At 44.5% G+C, this 21,827-nt stretch overlaps 2 protein-coding genes across 2 annotated transcripts; both read right to left on the reverse strand.

Annotated features, from left to right (window-relative positions):
* Nucleotides 1-13,792: 13,792 nt before the first annotated feature.
* On the reverse strand, nt 13,793-14,830 carry LOC107042696. Its single transcript, XM_015263847.1, has one exon. It carries the CDS (start codon nt 14,828-14,830, stop codon nt 13,793-13,795), a length of 1,038 nt encoding a protein of 345 aa, XP_015119333.1.
* A 941-nt stretch (nt 14,831-15,771) lies between these two features.
* LOC107042697 lies at nt 15,772-19,420 on the reverse strand. Its single transcript, XM_015263848.1, has 6 exons — nt 17,884-19,420; nt 17,701-17,822; nt 17,032-17,463; nt 16,524-16,929; nt 16,041-16,475; nt 15,772-15,893 (listed from the first exon to the last, which is right to left on the reverse strand). The coding sequence occupies exons 1-6, from the start codon at nt 19,418-19,420 to the stop codon at nt 15,772-15,774; spliced, it is 3,054 nt and encodes a 1,017-aa protein (XP_015119334.1).
* Nucleotides 19,421-21,827: the final 2,407 nt, after the last annotated feature.

Consider the following 21,827-nt stretch of genomic DNA (forward strand, 5'->3'; position numbering starts at 1 on the left):
GCTCTTTTTCTTTACCTCATTCGTTCTCTCTTCACCCTCTTTCACCCTCTTCTCCTTCTTCCTCCCCCTTCCCTAACCCTACATCTACATGCCCCTCCTTTCCCTCGTCTGTGCGTGCTACTTTGGAGTCTTTGCATGGTGAGGGCTTACGGGTATGCCACCTAAACGTGAACTCCTTGAGGGCTCATATTGGGAGGGTCAGATTCTTTTCGGATGCTCATCCTCCGTGCCCTGCGATAGCGATGTCCGAGACGAAGCTTGGCCCCGGTATTGAGGATGACCTTGTCTCTCTTGAGGGCTACAGGCTCTTCAGGCAGGACCGCAATACGCATTGGGGCCGAGTGGCTTTATTTATCAATAGTTGTTTTAGAGCTCGTGTCCTGACATTGAATGAGTATTTTGGGAAAACTTCTTACGATCGTGGCGAACCCTCGCTGGATGAGTTTCTTGCCTCATTGCCATGCTCTGCGAGTGGCGGTGGGGGGGGATTCCCATTCGGACCGGTAAGTGACGACGGTGTTCTGAGTGCTATCAATCATTTCTCTATCAGGCTAGGGGGTCGGACGGTATCCCCAGATCGGTGATCAGGGCTGCTGTCCCGGTCCTCCTGCCGTTCCTCGTTTCGCTCTTCAATGTGTCCCTTTTCACTTGCTCGTTTCCCGCTTCATGGAAGAGGTCTGTGGTATTTGCCCTTGGCAAGGTAAAGAATCCTTCCTTGGCTAGTGAGTTTAAGCCTATCTCCTTGCTGTGCTTCTTATCTAAGGTCTTGGAAAAGTTGACGTATTCACAGATTGTTGAGTACCTAGCTGAGGGCCATCACCTTGATCCGTTACAGACTGGGTATCACCCTGGTAGTAGCACGCAGACGGCGCTATTGAGGTTGGTTGATGACATTCGTCTGGGTATTGACTCACCCCTTTTCGGATACGACTTGGCTGGCTGACTTGCGAGACACGCCGTACTTATTTTCTAGTATGCCAGACTTTCAAGATTCTTAGGCTGGGTAGTCCAGCCTATTTAACCGATTTTTTCATAGTTAACTGGTCTAGCAGGCCTGTGAGGGGTGACGCCAATTCATTGCTGATTAGACCCTTTCGTACTGAGTCGCTCAGGCATTCGTTTCATGTTTCGGGGGCATATCTATGGAATTCGCTTCCGGCCAAGGTCTTTGAGTTGCCCACGCTTCAGTCCTTCAAGGCTGCAGTTAGGGCAATTTTTAGTGAGGCCCCTTAGCAGTCGTGTTCTTTTCCGTTTCCTCTTCCCTTTCTCCGGCATTTCGTCCCCCTTTTTCTTATTCTATCCATCTCTCTGATTGTGATAGTTCGCCATGTTTTTTCTACTGAGAGTCCGCGCCTGGTTAGCTGGGGTACTTGGTTTCCCTCTACCTTTGTAGCTCTAGTTTATCTTCTCTTATTTTCAAATGATTGTGCTTATGCCACTTTACATGAATGTCTATCTTAAGTATGCTCTTGTTATTTCTGCCATATGGCTTCAGCCATAGTTTTAGCACAACATAATGTGCAGTTAATAAATCTCTCTCTCTCTCTCTCTCTCTCTCTCTCTCGCTCTCTAATATGTGCCAAAAATTGTCCAATAGTCAAGAGAAAATTATTTTTTTTTTCATTTTTAGATTTTTAGTAATCGAGTACATTCCGTAACGAAGCGGTAAACCGGGTCAACTCGATTTTGACTTTTGGCGAGGGTTTGACAACAATTTTCTCTTTCAAATTCTGAGATATTCTTCAAAAACTGACCAGTACTCAAAATCGACTGAACCGGAAAACTTAAATTTCACCGGTTTTTCGTTGCGAGGGTTAACTTGCTAAGGCGGCCATCGCCCGAGGGCCTTCAGCCAGGGAATATTGAATGTGGAGTGGCTTATTTCACTTGGAAAATCTGTGGAATATTCGGTTTAAAAATTGTGTTAAATTTTCAAATCAATCTTATGTGGAAATTTGTGATGAAAAATTGGTGTGGAATTTTGTCCCGGCCGGGGCTCGAACCTGGGAGCTTGAGGTTGTAAATCTCATGCTGCTACCAAGTGCACCACACAGCCGGGTTTGACTAAACCCGATTTACCACTTCGCTACTGAATTCTCATTGTTTTTATTCTCACAAACCTCCTAAGCTTCATATCTGTTGAACGAATTACCGAATTTCGATGAGTATATATTTTTTTCTTGGTCATTCACACTGCTGTTGTTATTTCAGTTGGATTATTCTTGCTAATTTACATAGTTCTCTCATAAATCATTTTTCAAGCCACCGTCACTCATGGTTTATCATTCAGAAAAGATCTTTTTTTTCGTATTCTACAAGGGTATTCACATATATTTGTCAAGGAATTGAAATGAAATTGTCAAATTATTGCAGGGACAAGGAGTGGCATTTTCAGTATGATTAATTGCACAATGCTAATAATCTGTTTTACCACGTGAGTGACTACTACCGCCATCAACGGAACCAATGTGAACTACATGCTGCGTAACATGATTTTAGGGTTCACATCAACCGCTGTTTGCCCTCCTTCCCTTTGTTCTTCATGACACTTGTGACGTATTTCGCCGCTCATCGGGCACGAAACGATAATACGCAGCCCTCAGCAACCAACATGCAGAAACCCATGTTAGGCGCCAGAACGTTTTCTTTCAAAACGTCAAAAACCCGAATGATCAAAACCGATGAAATCGAGAAACAAAAGGAACAGCTGCCGGTAAGTCAGTATAGCAACCGCGGAGGCGACTGGGTCTCAAAATGCTGCTCCGAGAATTATCTCTGAAATGACTGGTGTCCAATTACCAAAATAAACTCAGAAATGCGGGGTAACAGAATGGATTTAATAAATAATTGAGAATCGAATATCTAATTAGAAATGAAATATAATGAATAAAACCCCATCTTATTCTCAATATTCTAGGCTCGTGATCCTCGGAAATCAACATAAGAAAAACAAATAACAAAATAATAAATAAACGATTAATGACTCGACACAATACAACTCCCTAGCCGCGATGTGTCCGAAGATAAAATACTAGTCAAAATTAAAAACAACGCCCAAGAGGTTTCCAATATTCAACAAAGGAAGTCAAACGGTAAAATAACTAGTACATTTACCACTGAGTCAGAATAATCGCGGTTCAGGGATCTACTATTACCCCGAGGTCGAGCGTGTCCACCAGAACGGCAAGAATAAGATCTAACGAAAATGTGCTACTGAGAGGGGGATTGCCTCAAGAATAAACGTAACAAAACGTAACAAAACGTAGACGAAAACTCCAACGTCGACAAATGACGCTACAATCCCTCTAACAATGCCTTTAAAACACTGTGAACAAGAGAGAAGATACTCAGAACCTGAAACGTATGTACTTGGGGTTGCTGAAGAGGTGGAAAAATCGAAATCGAGGGGCTCGAGGTGACGGGGTCGGTTAGTCACCGAAGGTGGCCGTGAGAGGCGCTTCCACGCGGCAACGGGGAGAAGACGAGGTGTGCCGTCTGTGTTTGCATACTCCGTGGTTGTTTTTGGAGGTGAGAGGTGTACCTTCTATGTCTCGCTTCATACTTCGTGGTTGTGGAGAGATACGTGAGGGGTACCTCTATCACTCCAATGCATAATTTATGGCTGTGATTAATGTCAGATGTTGCTGCAGACCCCGATGTTATTATTAGACTATTTTGCAATTTTTAATTAATTAATATGTTGTCGTTGCTCTACGCACATTTTATTAGAGTTTATAGTGACTACGTACTAAACCTGTCAAGGTAATTCTGTATATTTCAAGCAAATGTTTACGCAATGTGTGCAATTTTCAGTATTAGAGGCTGGAGTGTATGTTTTGATTACAATCAATCAATGTATTTGTGTGAGTTTTATTGTAAAATTTAGAGTGACATTCGGTCATGGAATTTATGTTTGGTTTTCAGAGCCTGAAGAAGCTGCGATTTGCAGCGAAACGTCGCGATTTGACAATAAATTAGTATTGCTGAACTCTTCCAACATCCCATTAATTATTCCTCTTATTGTTAACCATGGGAATGAACAACGTCATCAATGCCTTTAAATTCGAGATATTAATGGTCTCCGATTTAATCAAACACCTACTATACGCAACGCTGTTTGGCTTCGGAGGGCACGAAAAGAAAACAAAATTGAAACCTCAAGTGGAAATATCACTGAACTCGAGATTTCAATTGCCGTTACAACAGGGGAAAAATCAATGATAAATTCACGGCGATTTTGGTGAAAGGAGAGTAACCAACATAATTAGAATCATTAAATTTAACTACCCTGGCAACCTAGTATCCCCGTAGTAGCGGCGATGTTGCGGGGATGTTATTTTAAGGTGCAAAATGGGCGAAAATCACTGATAGAATAAAAAAATGAAGTGAGAATTGAAAAATAAACTATTTGTAGCAATTAATACTGTTTAGTTTTTTTAATTTGTATAAATTGGGAGAAATTGAAATGCATGGTTCCATACATTTAATTAATAATATTTCAGTTTTTTTAAAAATTGAATGATAATCACGGCGATAAGGGAGTGGGGGGGAGGGTCAGAATTGGAAGGATTTCTGACCCCTAAATTTTCACCGCTACATTTTGACCCGTATACAGGGTGTCCCTGAAGTACATGCCGATCCGAAACCGGCAGGTTCACAAGTCTTTTTCCACTTTTGGATCAGAAGCACTCCTGAGGAGTTATTAGGGTGAGAAGGACAGCCAATGGCGCTACAGCGTTCAGCAGCTATACGTCCGTGTGGCTGTGCGCATCAGTGTGCGTGATGCCCCTTCCACTGAGCAGGAGGCGGGATAGAGTTCCCCTTTCACTCGTGAGCGAGAAAGAGAAGGAATGATACTTCTCTGTCGCTCTTATTGTTTTTGGAGGAGATTACGAAAAGAAAAAAAATGATTCTTTCCTCTCTCGCTTTAAGTAAACAATTAATAATTATTAATTGTTTACGGAATCCCCAGAGCTCAGATTTTTTTCTTTTGGTGGAATTTTGTTGAAAAAACATATTTTTGCCATTATCTCGTAAACAAATGGGTTTGCAGCATTTTGCAAAGAAAATTGTTCGAAATACAACCTAAATCTCCATAATGGTCACGGTCGACTAATTCGGCCATCTCCGAAAATCTCCGTGAAATTTCGGGTCAACGGACACAGGTCAGCGCGGCACCCGGAAGAGTCAGGAGTAGTAGTGTAGAAGTATCGTTACGATAATGATCTAAAGTATTCAGTCAATCAGTATTCTAAATTTAATATCTTTGTTCAGTACATCAACTTGTTGATTAAGTTCAGTATAATTTCAGTGACTCAACGAGATAAAGTGAACAGACTACCATAATGTTCCCAACATCTCCCAACACGTCTACCATAATGTTCCCAACATCTCCCTCCACATTTTCATCCCACATCCACCCTAAAACTAGTTCCTCACCAAACAAAAATTTTTTGTAAAAGATCAAATTTCCTACAAAAAACGTTTTATGGTGTAATAAGGTAAACCCAATACTTTATTAAATAATTACATAACAATGTTAATTATATTTTTGTAATTATTTAATAAACTACTGAATTTAGGTTATTTCATTATAAGACGTTGTTTGGTGAATGTCTAGGGTTAGGGTGGATGTGGGATGAAAATGTGGAAGGAGATGTTGGGAAAATTATGTTAGGCGGTTTATAAAAAATTTTCATTTTAATTTTACACTCTTTGGTATATTTACTGCTGAATGTCTAATTTTCACTGATAATTGTATTTTCACCTTTATCTCGTTGAGTCACTGAAATTATACTGAACTTAATCAAGAAGTTGATGTACTGAACAAGGATATTAAATTTAGAATACTGATTGACTGAATACTTTAGNCTTAATCAACAAGTTGATGTACTGAACAAGGATATTAAATTTAGAATACTGATTGACTGAATACGCTAGCTCATTATCGTAACGATACTTTAACACTACTGACTGACTCTTCCGGGTGCCGCGCTGATCTGCGTCCGTTGACCCGAAAGTTCACGGAGATTTTCGGAGATGGCCGAGTTAGTCGACCGTGACTAATATGGAGATTTAGGCTGTATTTCGAACACCCCGGGAGCAATTCATCATCAGGGATGATGAATTAATGATGATTCTAGTCCTGTTGAGCTTCTTCTGCATCATCGTCTGGAGGTTGCTCTGGAGGTGGTGGATCTGATGGCAGTAGGCAAAGCTTGGCGATCGGTCTGTCAAGCTCTGTGTAGATTGTTCTGATGTTTTCTATGATTGGTGATCCATCTGCCTGCCTGGGTACTTCTGCTTTTGCGGTTCTTATAGTTGCGACTCTCGTTAGCCCATCTGCTCCTGGGCGTGTCGCAATGACTCGCCCGATTGGCCATTGTGCTGGTGAATAATTTTCGTCGATCATCAGCACCATGTCGCCAACCTTGATGTTCTCTTCTCGATGCGTCCACATATAGATTGCCTGATACCGTTGAAGACACTCTTTGGCCCACCTGGACCAGAATTGTTGAGTTAGCTGCGTTACCAGGTTCCATCTCTGCAGCTTGCTGGGGTTCTTGTCGATGATTGATGGCTCTGGAATAAGTTGAAGAGGTTCACCTATTAGGAAGTGTCCTGGGGTGAGTACTTGAAGATCGTCTGGGTCATCTGACATGGGACAGATTGGCCTGAAATTTAGGCAGGCTTCTATCTGGATCACGACACTGTTAAGTTTCTCAAATATGAGTGTTGTTATCCCCAAGACTCTTCTAAGGTGATACTTGTTGATTTCATGGCTGCTTCCCACTTACCACCAAAATGGGGTGCTCGTGGTGGTGAAAAGCTCCATTGAGTCTCATTGGTGGCGAGANTTCCTGGGGTGAGTGCTTGGAGATCGTCTGGATCATCTGACATGGGACAGATTGGCCTGGAATTTAGGCAGGCCTCTATCTGGATCACGACACTGTTGAGTTCCTCAAATGTGAGTGTTGTTGTCCCCAAGACTCTTCAAAGGTGATATTTTGTTGATTTCACGGCTGCTTCCCACTTGCCACCAAAATGGGGTACTCGTGGTGGTGAAAAGCTCCATTGAGTCCCATTGGTGGCGAGAGCAGCCTGAACCTGCTGATTTTCTCTGGATGCTCGGTGATAGATCTTCTCTANTGGTGGTGAAAAGCTCCATTGAGTCCCATTGGTGGCGAGAGCAGCCTGAACCTGCTGATTTTCTCTGGATGCTCGGTGATAAATTTTCTCTAGGACCTCTGCTGCGTCCACGAAGGTAGTGACATTGTCACTATACATGACAGCTGGAATACCCCGCCTTCCGGTGAATCTCTTGTAGGCTCCGATGAAGGCGTCCGTTGTCTGTCTGGTGACTAGCTCTAGNAAGGCGTCCGTTGTCTGCCTGGTGACTAGCTCTAGGTGAACTGCTGATGTGGTGAAGCACACAAAAACTGCAATGTGCACTGACCCTGGTTGTGCATTCGTTGGTCTCCATTTGAGAATGGCGAATGGTCCTGCATAGTCCACCCCTGTGTGGAGAAATGCTCTTGCTGGTGAGATTCTCGTTGCTGGTAGTTGAACCATCTGTTGCTGGGCCTGTCTTCATCGGTGTCTGGTGCAGATGGCACAGCGTTGAATAAATGCTCTAACTGTCCCTCTGCCGCCGATTATCCAGTACCTTTGGCGTGTGTAGGCCAAGGTGAGTTGAGTTCCTCCGTGTAGTGTTTTGCGGTGAGCTTCTTCGATGACTAGTGTGGTGAGGTGTGACTGGTGAAGTAAGATTATTGGGTGAATTTGGTCTGGATTTAACTGCGAGTTCTTGAGGCGTCCCCCAAGTCTCATGATCCTTTCGTTGTATAGTGTGGGTGTCAGCTTGGCTAGTTGATGATTTCTCGGTAGTTGGTGATTTCTCTGGAGTACTCGAATGGCTGCCCGAAAGTATTGATGTTGGGTTATCTTTACCCAAAATAACCTCATCTCGTTGAGTTCTCTTGTTCTCAAGACAGGTCCCGGGGATGTTGGCTGCCTCCTGAATCTGTCGATAGCTCTGTTGACCGTAGCTATTACGGCTAGCAATTTAACCATCGTCTGATATCTGTTGAGTAGCTCTGCAATTTCGTTGATTTTAATTGCAACTGGATGTGCTGGTGCTGGTTTTGCTTCTCTGGCCACTTCTGGGATGTCCATGGCTGGGGCGTCGATTGATGATTGTGGCCATTCTTCAGGATCCTGATTGATCCACTCAGGTCCTGACCACCACAGTTGATGATCTGCTAGCTGGCTCGGTGATATGCCTCTGGAGGCACAATCAGCTGGATTCTCCTTTCCACTGACATGTCTCCAGGTAGCATTCGGGAGAGTTTCCTGGATCTTGATGACCCTGTTGTGGACGAAGTCCTTTCATCTTGATGCGTGGCTCCTGATCCAAGCTAGTGCTACTGAAGAATCAGACCAGAGATAGGTATCTACCTGGTCGAGTTGGAGCATTTTCTTCGTTGATGCCACTAGCTGAATCAGTAGAAGAGCCGCTGTGAGCTCTAGACGAGGGATGGTCATGCGCTTGAGCGGTGCTACCTTAGTCTTCGCGCATGCCAGTACTGTTGATATCGAGTCGTTGATGGTTTTGGTGCGAATATACACTACTGCACTCATGGCTACCGTTGAAGCATCTGCAAATCCATGAATTTGGATGTTGAGTGTCTCTGTTGAAATTCTCAGCCATCTAGGTACAGTTACTCGGTCTAGGTCGTTGAGATTCTCTCGGAATGTCTTCCAGCGTTGCACATACTCATCTGGAAGAGGATCATCCCATTTTAGTTTCAATCTCCAAAGATCTTGTAGGAGAATCTTTCCCTGGATGACAACTGGTGCGATAAATCCCAGTGGATCAAAAATCTGGGTTATTTCTGAAGAGACTACTCTCTTGGTGATTGTCGTCATATTGAAATCCTTTGATTTGTACCGGAATGTGTCGGTGGAATGATGCCAACACAATCCAAGTACCTTGGTGACTGACTCCTCGAACTGGATAATTTCTTCTTCAGTTGATAGGCCCAACTCATGCAGAGCCTCTGGACAATTGCTGCTCCACTTCTGTAGAGAGAAGCCTCCTGCATGGCAAAGTCCTTGTAGTTGCGTTGCGATCTCCTTGAAACCGTCTTCTGTCTCTGCACTGCCGTAAATATCATCAACGTAACGACCTCTGGTGAGTGTCTCTACTGCTGCTAGGAAGCGGTGCCCTTCATCTTCTGCTAGTCGTTGAAGAACACGTAACGACAACCAGGGAGAACAATTTAGTCCATAGGTGACTGTCGTTAACTGGTAGGTGACTAGTCGTTGATTCTCGTCGATCCACAGGATTCTCTGAAGATCCCAGTCATCTTGGTGAACTCGTATCTGGTGGAACATCTTGACAATATCCGTGCCAAACACGAGCCTGTGCCTCCTCATCCACGTCAGGATAACCATGGCATCGTTCTGTAATTTTTCACCAGAATACAGTATATCATTAAGTGACATACCTGATGAACTGGGGCTGGAGCCATTGAATACGACTCTCAGCTTCGTTGTGATGGCCTCCTCTCTCAGTATCCCGTGATGTGGTAGATAGTAAGCTGGCACGGGTTCTGGAGTCTCTGGTGCTATTCTCATGTGCCCCAGTGCTGCGTACTCGTTGATGAACTCTCTGTACAACTGGGAGTATGCTTGATCTGTGTTGAGTCGACTCACGATCGATTTGAGTTGACGTGCTGCTTTGAATTTCGATTCTCCGAGCGCTGCTGCTGAAGTTTTGAGGGGCAGTCTCACGATGTATCGCCAGGTGTTGTCTCTGCTATGAGTCGCTCTAAAGTGCATCTCGCACTCGTACTCATCTGGTGGAAGCTCTGATGTTGATGATCTTTCGTTTGGCAGTTCTTCCTGGACCTAAAATTTCTGGAGAAGCTCTAGAAGTTGTTCATTTGCAGATTCTCGTACAGCTGATAGAGATACCTTTATTGAACAATTTGTGCATTCGATTGGTCCGGATAGTATCCAACCGAATACTGTGCGTTGGCCAACTACTCTCGATTGCTCTGACTTGACAACTTCATCCATGATGATCCGCCCATAGTTGTCAGCCCCTAGTATGATGTCGATTGGTCCAGGCCTTAGATAATGGGGATCGGCTAGCTGAAGATTCTGAAGTGAGCCGATCCTCGCTGATGAGCATGAAGATGACGGAATTATTGCGGTGAGCTTCTTTAGGATGTGGGCGTTGAGTTGCAGTTGATGAGTCCCACTGTTTGATTGTAGAGTGACTGAAACTATTCCTCAGGTGTATCCTGAATTAATTCCACCAATTCCCACTAGCTCCACTGTTGATACTCTTCTGTGTAAATGCAGTTGATTAACTAATTGTTCGGAGATGAACGATACCTCTGAACCCTGGTCGATGAGTGCTCTGGCTTTTGTCGTGAATCCTCTCGGTGATATTACTTTTACTCGTGCTGTTGCCAACAGCACTGACTGTTGATCTGCTTCTCCTTGGTGAGTTTCGTGGTTGATGTTCTCCGCTTTCTCATTGATCATTTTGTTGTTGAAGTTCACTGCTACTGGTGGTGATGTACTGGATTCTAATGTTGAGGAATGATCAATGAGATGGTGAGTGTGCTATTGAGGTTGAATTCATTCACTCACTGTTCCCGTGATCCTCTTGCTGCCTGGATGTTCCGGCAGTCTGGACGGGCTCAGCTGGAGTGCGTCGGGCTGGAGGCGGGCTCATCGTCCATGAACTCCCTCCATGTATGAGAGTGTGGTGATATCTGCTACATTTGTGGCACTTCTTGTCCGACGTGCACTTGGCCTTCGTGTGTGGCCCCAAGCAGTTGAAGCACACCCCCTTGTTTATAACGGCGTCGTTTCTCTTCGCTGGGATGAGCTCAATGAACTTGTGGCAGGATGCGATAAAATGCTTGTCCTGACAGTAGGCACAGCAGTTCCTAGGAAGTTGTCTTTGTGGCTCCTGAATTTCCTGCTGGTGAGCTGCTGCTGTATAGGTGCTCCTTTTCTTTGTTGGAGCTGACTTCTTCGTGGCTGCGTTGATTTCCTTTGATGATAGCAGTTTGGCACCTGCGTTGATCCCTCTGCCGCAGGCCTCGCTGAACGCCACGAACTCCTTAAGGCTCGGGAAATCCTTTGAGTTTCCCAGCTTTCGTTGCCACTGCTTGAGTGCCTCTGCATCAAGAGATCTCCTCATTAAATGGGCTATCAGCTGTTCAGCGATATTTTCCGTCGTTAACCCCGTCACGTCTTGTAGTTGATCGAGGGTCTCCAATGCTGATGCTCCGTTGGCGCTGATGTTCTCTTCTGTTGCTTGGGTGATTTTCGGCAGCGTCAGGACTCTGTTGAACAGCGACTGAGCGACGAGTCTAGGGTCCTCGTACTTCCTGGTGAGTTTCTGCCAAGTCTTTTCGTAGTTTTCGTCCTTGGCCTGAAAGGTAGAGAAGAGAGCTGCTGCAGGACCTCTCAGGCATCCCTTTAGTCTCACCAATTTCTGTACTGGTGGAATTGACGTGACATTTCCCACCAGTGACAAGAAAAGGTCACTGAACTCCTTCCATTCCTCCGGTTTCCCATCGAATGGCTTCATGTCAAGACGCTTCAGCTGATTTGCCTGGCTTTGATCCGCTGAACTGCAAATTGAGTCCTTCTTCCTTGCCAGTTGACACTTCAGCCGAGCAATGAGCATCAGGGCTTGTCGTCTTGTCCTGGTGGCTCGTACATGGATCATTTCGTTGACATACTCGTGATCAGGGGGAACAAACTCGGCTAGATTGGCATAAATTTGAAACTATTCGCTCCATTCTTCCTCCATTATCTCCTTGTGCCCGTCTAATTCCTCTAGGATGAGGTCCTCCATGATAGATCTCTATCAGGGTCTCTACCTTAAACGTTAATAGCCTTAATTGACCTTCCTGTTGCATGGTGAGTGCTGTTTTTGAAGCTGCAGGCGTTGACTTTCGTTGAGCGGGCTCCGTTGATCCTGACGATCCACTTGAACTGTTGATTTCCCCAGGAGTGGTGATTAGCTTCGTTGTAACTGCTTCATTTTTTGCTGGCAGTCCCTCTTCTTGTGTGATTTGCTCGATTTCCTCACTATCGCTCACTGGTTGTTGAGTTTCTTCCTTGCGACCTTAGTGTCGTCTGCCATAGTGATTGTCCGTGCTAAGTTGGCGTTTTAGGTGAGTTATCGGCTGTTAAGTTGGGTGAGTTACCGACCGCTGAGAGTTGGGTGAGTTACCGACCGCCGAGAGTTGGGTGAGTTACCGACCGCTGAACTTTGGTGAGTCGCCTGTTGCGTGGCACACACGTGGTCAAGCGTTGGTGGGCTTCGGCGTCACTCGTCACTCCCGAGCCTTCCCGAATTCTGACACTGAGACTCTCATATTGTTCTTTGTTACCCCGACGCCCTTGCGGGTGTAAACAAAGCGAATGTTCTAGAACTTTCCGTTGATTTGCCCGTGCGAACCCCGTAATTTTTTTCGACACGAGGCGTCCCTTAAATTTTCCACAGCACTTTACACACGTTTTCACCCACAATTCGTCTCGAAGGACCACTGTTTGGTGAATGTCTAAGGTTAGTTTGGATGTGGGATGAAAATGTGGAAGGAGATGTTGGGAAAATTATGTTAGGCGGTTTATAAAAAATCACAATGTATTTCCGTGCGATCGAACCACTTGTCACTTAATTTTACACTCTTTGGTATATTTACTGTTGAATGTCTAATTTTCACTGATAATTGTATTTTCACCTTTATCTCGTTGAGTCACTGAAATTATACTGAACTTAATCAACAAGTTAATGTACTGAACAAGAATATTAAATTTAGAATACTGATTGATTGAATACGCTTGCTCATTATCGTAACGATACTTTAACACTACTGACTGACTCTTCCGGGTGCCGCGCTGACCGGGTGCCGCGCTGAGATGGCCGAGTTAGTCGACCGTGACTAATATGGAGATTTAGGCTGTATTTCGAACAGACGTTTTTTTGTAGGAAATTAGATTCCCTACAAAAAATAATGAATGGCAAAATGTCGTAAATGCATTTGTTTACAAGATAATTGTAAAAAAGTATTTTTCAACAAAAAAAACACGAAAATCAAAACCCGTCCCTTTCCCATTTTTGAGACAACTGTTTAATTGCTAATTATCTCGAAAATAAAGAGAGTTACGGAAGTTTCTCTTAAGATATTGTTTGGTGAGGAACTAGATTTAGGGTGGAGTGGGAGGTTAGAGGATGGTCGGTGTGAAATAATTGTTGAGAGTCTTGACCTAATATGAACGTTTATTTATTCTCGCGTTCAAACCACGCTTTGTCAAATTTACAAAACACCTTGTCACTAGTTGATCGTACTGAATTCATTTTAATTGTTTATAGGTTTTGCACTGTTGAGTCACTGGTTAAATGGCCAATAAATAACGTGATTTTCTCTTTACTGAATTTCTATCGCCGAGCTAATAAACGTTAATGTACTGAACGTGTCTACATTCTGCGCGTTACTCAAATACGGAGTTGAACTCTAATCAAAACGGACTATATGGCCGATCGTTTTATACTGACTCGCGTTGATTTACGGTGACTCTACTAGACCTGAGCGTTGAACCGGAAAAGACCGATGACTTTCGTAATTGGCCGAGCTGATCGACCTTGGTCTTGGAGAGGTTGGGTAGCGTTTCAAACACCCCGGGGGCATTCAACATCAGGGTTGTTGAATTACTGGTTGTCGTTCTGTTGGTCTTCTTCGTCCTCTAGTTGATCTTATTCTGGAGGCTGTTCTGGTGGTAGTGGGTCTGTTGGCAATAGACAGAGCTTGGCGATTGGTCGATCAAACTCCGAGTGGATCGTTTTGATGTTCTGGAGGTTTGGTGACCCGTCTGGATGCGTGCCGACTTCTACCTTGGTGATTCTCACTTTGGCTACCTTTGTAAGCCCATATGCTCCTGGTTTCGTTGCTATGACTCTGGCAATTGGCCACTGCGTTGGTGGAAAGCTATCTTCCATCATCAGCACTATATTGCCAACCTCTATGTTCTGCTGACGTGTCTTCCACTTGTAGATTGACTGGTACCGTTGAAGACACTCTTTGGACCACCTGGACCAGAACTGGTGAATTATCTGCGTCACTAGGTTCCATCGTCGAATTTTGCTGGGGTTCTCGTTGACGTATGAAGACTCTGAGATTACTTGGAGAGGCTCACCTATCAAAAAATGTCCTGGTGTGAGCACTTGGAGATCTTCTAGGTCGTCCGACATCGGACAGATTGGCCTGGAGTTTAGACAGGCCTCTATCTGGATCACTATGGTGTTGAGTTCCTCAAACGTTAGTGTTGTCTTTCCCAGGACTCTTTTGAGGTGATATTTTGTTGATTTCACGGCTGCTTCCCATTTGCCACCGAAATGAGGGGCTCTAGGTGGTGAGAAGTTCCATTCCGTCCCATTGGTGCCGAGAGCAGCCTGAATTCGTTGATTTTCTCTGGAAGCTTGGTGATAGAGCCTTTCTAGAACTTCTGCTGCGGTGGTGAACGTGGTGGCATTGTCACTGTATATGACAGCTGGAATGCCACGTCTTCCGGTGAATCTCTTGTAGGCTCCTAGGAAGGCTTCCGTGGTCTGCCTGTTGACGAGTTCTAGGTGAACTGCTGAAGTTGTGAAGCACACAAAAACTGCATTGTGCACCTGTCCTGGCTGTCCATTCGTTGGTCTCCACTTCAGGATCTGAAATGGACCTGCATAATCCACCTCTGTGTGGAGAAATGCTCTGGATGGTAATACTCTGGTTGCAGGCAGCTGACCCATCTGTTGTTGAGCCTACTTCCCTCGGTGTCTGGTGCAGATAATACAGCGCAGAATGTACGCTCTGACTGTGCCCCTGCCACTGATTATCCAGTACCTTTGTCTGGTGTAGGGAGTTCTGCGATGAGCTTCTTCGATCACCAGTGTGGTGAATCTCAACTGACGTGGCAAGATTATTAGGTGTGTCTCTTCAGGGTGTAGGTCTGAGTTCTTCAGGCGTCCCCCAAGTCTCATGATGTACAACTCGTCTAGGGTTGGTGTGAGCTTTGCCAATTGGTGACCTCGTGGTAGCTGTTGATTTCTCTGAAGCACATGAAGGGCTGAAACAAAGTACTGATTTTGTGTTATTTTTACCCAGAATAATCTCGCTTCCTTGAATTCTCTTGTTGACAGGACTGGTCCCGTGGACGTCGGCAGTCTCCTGAATCGGTCGATTGCCCTGTTGATAGCTACTGTTACTGCTAGAAGCTGAGCCATCGAGCTGTACCTGGTGAGTAGCTCAGCAAGTTCGTTGACTTTTGGTGCAACTGGATGTGCTCGTGCTGGGTTCGCTTCCTTGGCCACTTCTGGGATGTCCATTGCTGGAGCGTCAATTGTTCATTGTGGCCATTCTTCAGGATCCTGATTAATCCACTCAGGTCCTGACCACCAAAGTTGATGATCTGCTGGCTGACTTGGAGATATGCCTCTGGATGCGCAGTCGGCTGGATTTTTTTTCCCACTGACGTGTCTCCAGATGGCATTCGGAAGAGTTTCCTGGATCTTGACCACTCTGTTGTGGACGAAATCTTTCCACCTTGATGCGTGGCTTCTGATCCAGGCGAGTATTACTGCTGAATCCGACCAAAGATGAGTTTCTGCATGGTCGAGCTGAAGCATCCTCTGTGTTGAGGCTACTAGTTGTGTTAACAAGCGAGCTGCTGTAAGCTCTAATCTTGGAATAGTCATGATCGCTGCTTGATCGGTGCTACCTTTGTCTTCGCACAGACCATCACTGTTGAAGCTGGCTCGTTGATGTTCTTGGTGCGTATGTATACCACTGCACTCATAGCTACGGTTGAAGCATCTGTGAATCCGTGTCATTGAATGTTATTTTGTTTTGATGATAAATTGAGCCATCTGGGTACAGCAACTTTATTCAATTCTGTGAGTTCCTGGCGAAATGACTCCCATCGTTGAGTGGACTCCGTGGGGAGGGGGTCATCCCAATTACATTTGAGTTTCCAGAGATCCTGCATGAGAATTTTTCCTTTTACGACGACTGGAGCGATGAAGCCCAAAGGATCGAAGATCTGAGCTATCTCTGAAAATACAACCCTCTTGGTGATCGTCTGTGTGTTGAAGTCTATGGATTTGTACCTGAATGTGTCGGACGACTGATGCCAACACATTCCAAGAACTTTGGTTACTGATTCTTCAAACTGGATTACGGCTTCCTCTATTGATAATCCGAGCTCGTGCAATAGCCGTGGGCAATTGCTGCTCCATTTCTGAAGAGCGAAGCCTCCAGCCTGACAGAGTCCTTGTAGTTGCCAGACTATCTCCTTGAGTTCTGCTGCTGACTCAGCTCCGCCGTAGATGTCGTCAACATACCGACCTCTGGTGATTGTCTCGACGGCTGCTGGGAAGCGGTGACCCTCATCCTCCGCTAATTGTTCAAGAACTCTCAGAGATAGCTATGGAGAACAGTTGAGACCGTAGTTGACTGTGGTTAGCTGATAGGAGATTTGTTGCTGATTATCATCAATCCACAAAATTCTCTGGAGGTCCCAATCATCCCTGTGAACTCGTATCTGTCTGAACATCTTGACGATGTCGGTGCCAAACACGAGTCTGTGCTTTCTCATCCATGTCAAGACGTCCATGGCGTTGATCTGCAATTTTCCACCAGGATATAATATATCATTGAGTGACATACATGATGAGCTGGGACTGGAGCCGTTGAAAACGACTCTCAGCTTTGTGGTGATGGCCTCTTCTCTCAGAACCCCGTGGTGTGGCAGATAATAGGCTGGGGTAGGTTCTGGAGAATCGGGTGCTCTCTGCATATGTCCCAAAGCCTCGTATTCGTTGATGAAATCCTTGTAGAGCTGGGCATATTCCTGATTGTTGTTGAGTTTGCTGATTTTTGATCTGAGCTATCGTGAAGCCTTGAACTTTGACTCCCCGAGCGCTTCTGCTGACGTTTTCAATGGGAGCCTCACAATGTAACGCCCTGTTGAATCTCTGCTGTGTGTTGATCTGAAGTGTTTTTCACACTCCAGCTCGTCTGGTGATAGCTCTGAGTTGTCTGAACGTTGGACTGGTAATTCTTCCTGGACCCAAAACCTTTGTAGAAGCTCTAGTAGTCGTTCATTTGAAGATTCCCGTACAGCTGATAGGGAGACCCTCGTTGAGCGACTGGAGCAGTTGATTGGACCTGATAATATCCAACCAAATGCTGTGCGTTGGCCAACTAATCTTGACTGTTTAGACTTGACAACTTCTTCTTTAATTATCTGCCCGTAGTTGTCAGCCCCTATTATTATATCTATTGGTCCAGGCTGGAGATACTGTTGATCAGCTAGTTGAAGATTTTCTAGTGAGCCGATGTCGACTGATTCACAGGAGAATGATGGCAGGATTACTGTGAGTTTCTTCAAGACGTGGGCGTTGAGTTTTACTTACTGGGGCCCGTTGATTGCTTGTAGCGTCACTGACCCCCTTCCTCTTGTGTGGCCTGAATTGACTCTGCCAATTCCTATTAATTCCAATGTTTCTGTTGTTCTTGTGAGGTGCAGTTGATGTACTAATTTCTCAGAGATAAATGACACCTCTGATCCTTGATCAATTAGTACTCTGGCTCTGCTGATGAATCCTTTTGGGGATTTTACTTTGACTTGCGCTGTTGCTAACAGCACTGATTGTTGATCTGCTTCTTGTTGAGTTGTTTCTGCATTCTCACTGGTCCGCTGATTGTTGAGGTTGACAGTTGCCGTTGATGTACTGGGTCGAGCTGTTGAGAATGACCAATGAGGAGGTTATTTTGTTGATTATGCTATAATTCGTTCACTCACTCGTGATCTTGTCTGTACTCTGCCCTGGATCGACTTTTGCTGATGCAGGGACATCTGTTGATTCCAAGTCACGTCGAGTTCGTGGTGGAGCGTTGGTGTACTCGCTTCCTCCATGAATTAAAGTGTGGTGGTTGCCCTGACATTGTTGACATCTTTTCGTTGAGAAACACTTCGTCTTTCGGTGAGGTCCCAGACAGCTGAAGCAGAGGCCATTGCTTATGACCACGCTGTTCCTCTTTACTGGGGGCAACTCCCTGAATTTCTGGTACTCAGCGATAAAGTTTTTTTCCTTACACATGGCACAACAGTTTCTCGGAAGAAGCCTCTCAGCGTTGCTGTCTTGTTGAGTAGCTGCTGCGTAAGAGCTCTTCTTCTTCTTTAGTGATTTCCTCTCGGCGATGTTGTTTTCCTGTGTTGCATGAAGCTCTGATCTTGCGTCGATTCCTCTGCCACAGGCTTTGACGAATCCGACGAATTCCTTCAGACTGGGAAAGTCTCTGGAGTCTCCCAGTTTCAATTCCCACTGCTTGAAGGTTGCTGCATCTAATGATCTCCTCAGCAGGTGGGCGATCATCTGTTCAATCAAGTTCGCATCTGAGAGACCGACTACCTCTCGTAGCTGGTCTAGCGACTCGACTGCTGCTGCTGTGTTGTCGTTGAGTTTCTCCTGAGTTGCCTTGGTGATTTTTGGTAGCTCCAGTATTCGATTGAACAGGTACTGAGCTACCAATCTTGGATCATTGTATTTCGCCTTGAGCTTCTGCCAAGCCTTTTCAAAATTCTGGTCGTTGATGTCCAATGTCGATATGAGAGTAGCTGGAGGTCCTCTGAGGCTGCTTTTGAGCCTAATCAACTTCTCCACTGGTGCGATTGTTGATTTGCTACCGACCAGCGAGGTGAAGAGATCTCTGAATTCCTTCCACTGGGATGGGGTACCGTCGAAAGCCTTCAAATCCAGACTTTTGAGCTTGTCTGGGTGTTCTTGGCCTGGTGAATTGCTTGCTGGTTTAGTTTTCTTCGACAACCGACCTTTCAGCTTACTGATGAGCTTTATACTTTGCTCCTTTGTGGCAGCTGTCTGTTCGAAGATTCCTTCAGTCAAGTAGGGATGATCGTGAGGGAGATATTCGATTATGCCTCCCTGCTGTGAAAGAAACTCTGCCCAGTAGGTCTCAAGGATTTCTTTCTGTCCATCCAGCTCTTCCACGGTGACGTCCTCGTCATTCATGATCGTGGTGGTGAGCTCCTTATAAATGTGGGTGATGCTCTCCACTCTGAACTTTAGCTGCCTCAGTAGAATCTCTTGATGCACAGTGAGACCTGCAGCGGGTAGCCCTATCACCTCCGAGTATCTCGTCTTGATGTGCTGAATTCGTTGAGTACTCGGGATGTTGGCTTCGTCTTCAGTCTCGCTGATTACAACTTTCAGAATTGTTGATGGTGGAGGTTCTGTCTTCGTTGGTTGTGCCGCTGCGCCTCTACTATCTTGTTGATTATCTACGGCTTGTTTTTCAATTACGGTATCTGGATCAGACATGATGATGTAATTGAAAGTCTACTTGCCTGAGAATTTCTTGTTGAGTGGATTCGGATGTCGGTGATGTATCGACTGTCGATGCGCTACCAACCGTTGACGTACTGTCGATGCGTTACCGACCGTAGATGTTTGCGTTGTGTCGGTAAGGCGTCGCTTGGGAGGCCGCCTGTTGCTGAGCGCACTGGCCCAGCGTTGAGGTCCTTCGGCAGTACTCGTATAACCCGAACTCTCACGAACCTTCTCACCACTTTGAGACACTGATGTTTACACTTCGGATTACCGCCAAGAGAAAACAATAGCACAACTACTCTTTGCCCGTTGAGACTCTGTCCGTTGACCGACTCGTGTAGACCCCGAAAGTTCGTTATACGAGGCGTCTTTTTAAATTCACCCGAATCCGACCACACTAATTACTCCCAAATCCGTCTCGAAGGACCAATGTTTGGTGAGGAACTAGATTTAGGGTGGATTGGGAGGTTAGAGAATCGTCGGTGTGAAATAATTGTTGAGAGTCTTGACCGAATATGAATGTTAATTTATTCTCGCGTTCAAACCACGCTTTGTCAAATTTACAAAACACCTTGTCACTAGTTGATCGTACTGAATTCATTTTAATTGTTTATAGGTTTTGCACTGTTGAGTCACTGGTTAAATGGCCAATAAATAACGTGATTTTCTCTTTACTGAATTTCTATCGCCGAGCTAATAGACGTTAATGTACTGAACGTGTCTACACTCTGCGCGTTACTCAAATAATGAGTTGAACTCTAATCAAAATGGACTATACCGCAGATCGTTTTATACAGACTCGCGTTGATTTACGGTGACTCTACTAGACCTGAGCAGTGACCCGGAAAAGACCGATGATTTTCGTAATTGGCCGAGCTGATCGACCTTGGTCTTGGAGAGGTTGGGTTGCGTTTCAAACAGATATTTTTTGTTGTAAATTAAATTTACCACAAAAAAGGTAATCTGACAAAATCCAGTAAAATCTTGTGTTCAAAAGAGAATCCACAATCAAACGATGACCTCGAAAATGGGAAGAGTTATGGCCTTCGATTTTCGTGAAATTTTGCTGAAAATAAATGTTTTGCCAATTATCTCGTAAACAAATGAGTTCACAGCATTTTGCCAAAAAAACTTTTTTGTATAAAATCAAATTTTCTACAAAAAAAGTTCTATGGTGTAATAACGTAAACCCAATAGTTTATTAAATAATTACATAACAATGTTAATTACATTTTTGTAATTATTTAATAAACTACTGAATTTAGGTGATTTCATTATAAGACGTTTGTTGCAGGAAATTAGATTCCCTACAAAAAATAATAAATGGCAAAATGTTGTAAATGTTGAAGGTGTTGATCAAGCTCTAGACTGAAGGTATGGGTAGGGAGACAGAGGCAGGGACAGGGACGGAATTCAATGTCACAGTTTGTTTACTATTTCGGAATAAAGCAAAGTGAGCAGACGTGCCTTGTACGTTCAGTTACAGTGTCGTTTCTTGTGCCTTCTATTTGTCATTCTGTGCCATCACTAATATTCAACAGGTTATGGGCCATTAGTGCTGATATCAGAATTGGACTATAAAGGTCGAGAGTGCAGTTAAAGTTAAAGTTAAAGTTAAAGTTAAAGTTAAAGACTAAGAACAAAGGTAAAGTTTAAAGTGAAGTTGAAGACAAGAACGGCTAAGCAATGGCAGAAGGCAGTTCATCGATGACAAATACTTTTGGCATCGAAAAGTTGAATAATACAAACTATCAACTATGGTAATTTAAACTAGAAAAGTTCATGAAGAGAGAAGGCTCATGGAGAGCGCTAACAAAAGAAAAACCTAGGGGGACGACGACGCGATTGAGGCATGGGAAATACGTGATGAAAAAGCGCAAGGAACTATTTCACTATTCATTGAAAATGATCAAAGGGCATACATTGATGGAGCACAGACAGCTAAGGAAATCTGGGATGCCTTGGAAAAGTATCATCAAAAAGGAAGTGGCATAAACAAGCTCAACGTGATCGTAGACTTGCTGGATCAAATAATGAACGAAGGAGATGATATGGAAAAACGTATAAGCAAAATCCAAAAATCAATAAGTCACCTGAGTGCTCTCGGAACAAAAGGTATCTCTGAATTCGGACCTTGGATTATCCTACGTAGCATGCCCCCATCGTACGGTATACTAGTATCAGTTCTCGCAGCTAAACCTGAAGATGAAATGATCTTGGATGTGGTCAAGGCAACTTTAATAGGCGAATACAAGAGAAGACAAAAACTCGCGCCACTGGGACAATCAGATATCGCGCTGAAAGTAAACAGACCTGGGAACGAGGCTGTTGAATGTTTCTTCTGCCATGGAAGAGATCATTTGAAACACCAGTATTCAAAATATCTCAACTGGAAAAG

Source organism: Diachasma alloeum, unplaced genomic scaffold (genome assembly GCF_001412515.2).
Source record: "Diachasma alloeum isolate Michigan unplaced genomic scaffold, Dall2.0 Dall_scaffold_00507, whole genome shotgun sequence".
Lineage (NCBI taxonomy): Eukaryota > Metazoa > Arthropoda > Insecta > Hymenoptera > Braconidae > Diachasma > Diachasma alloeum.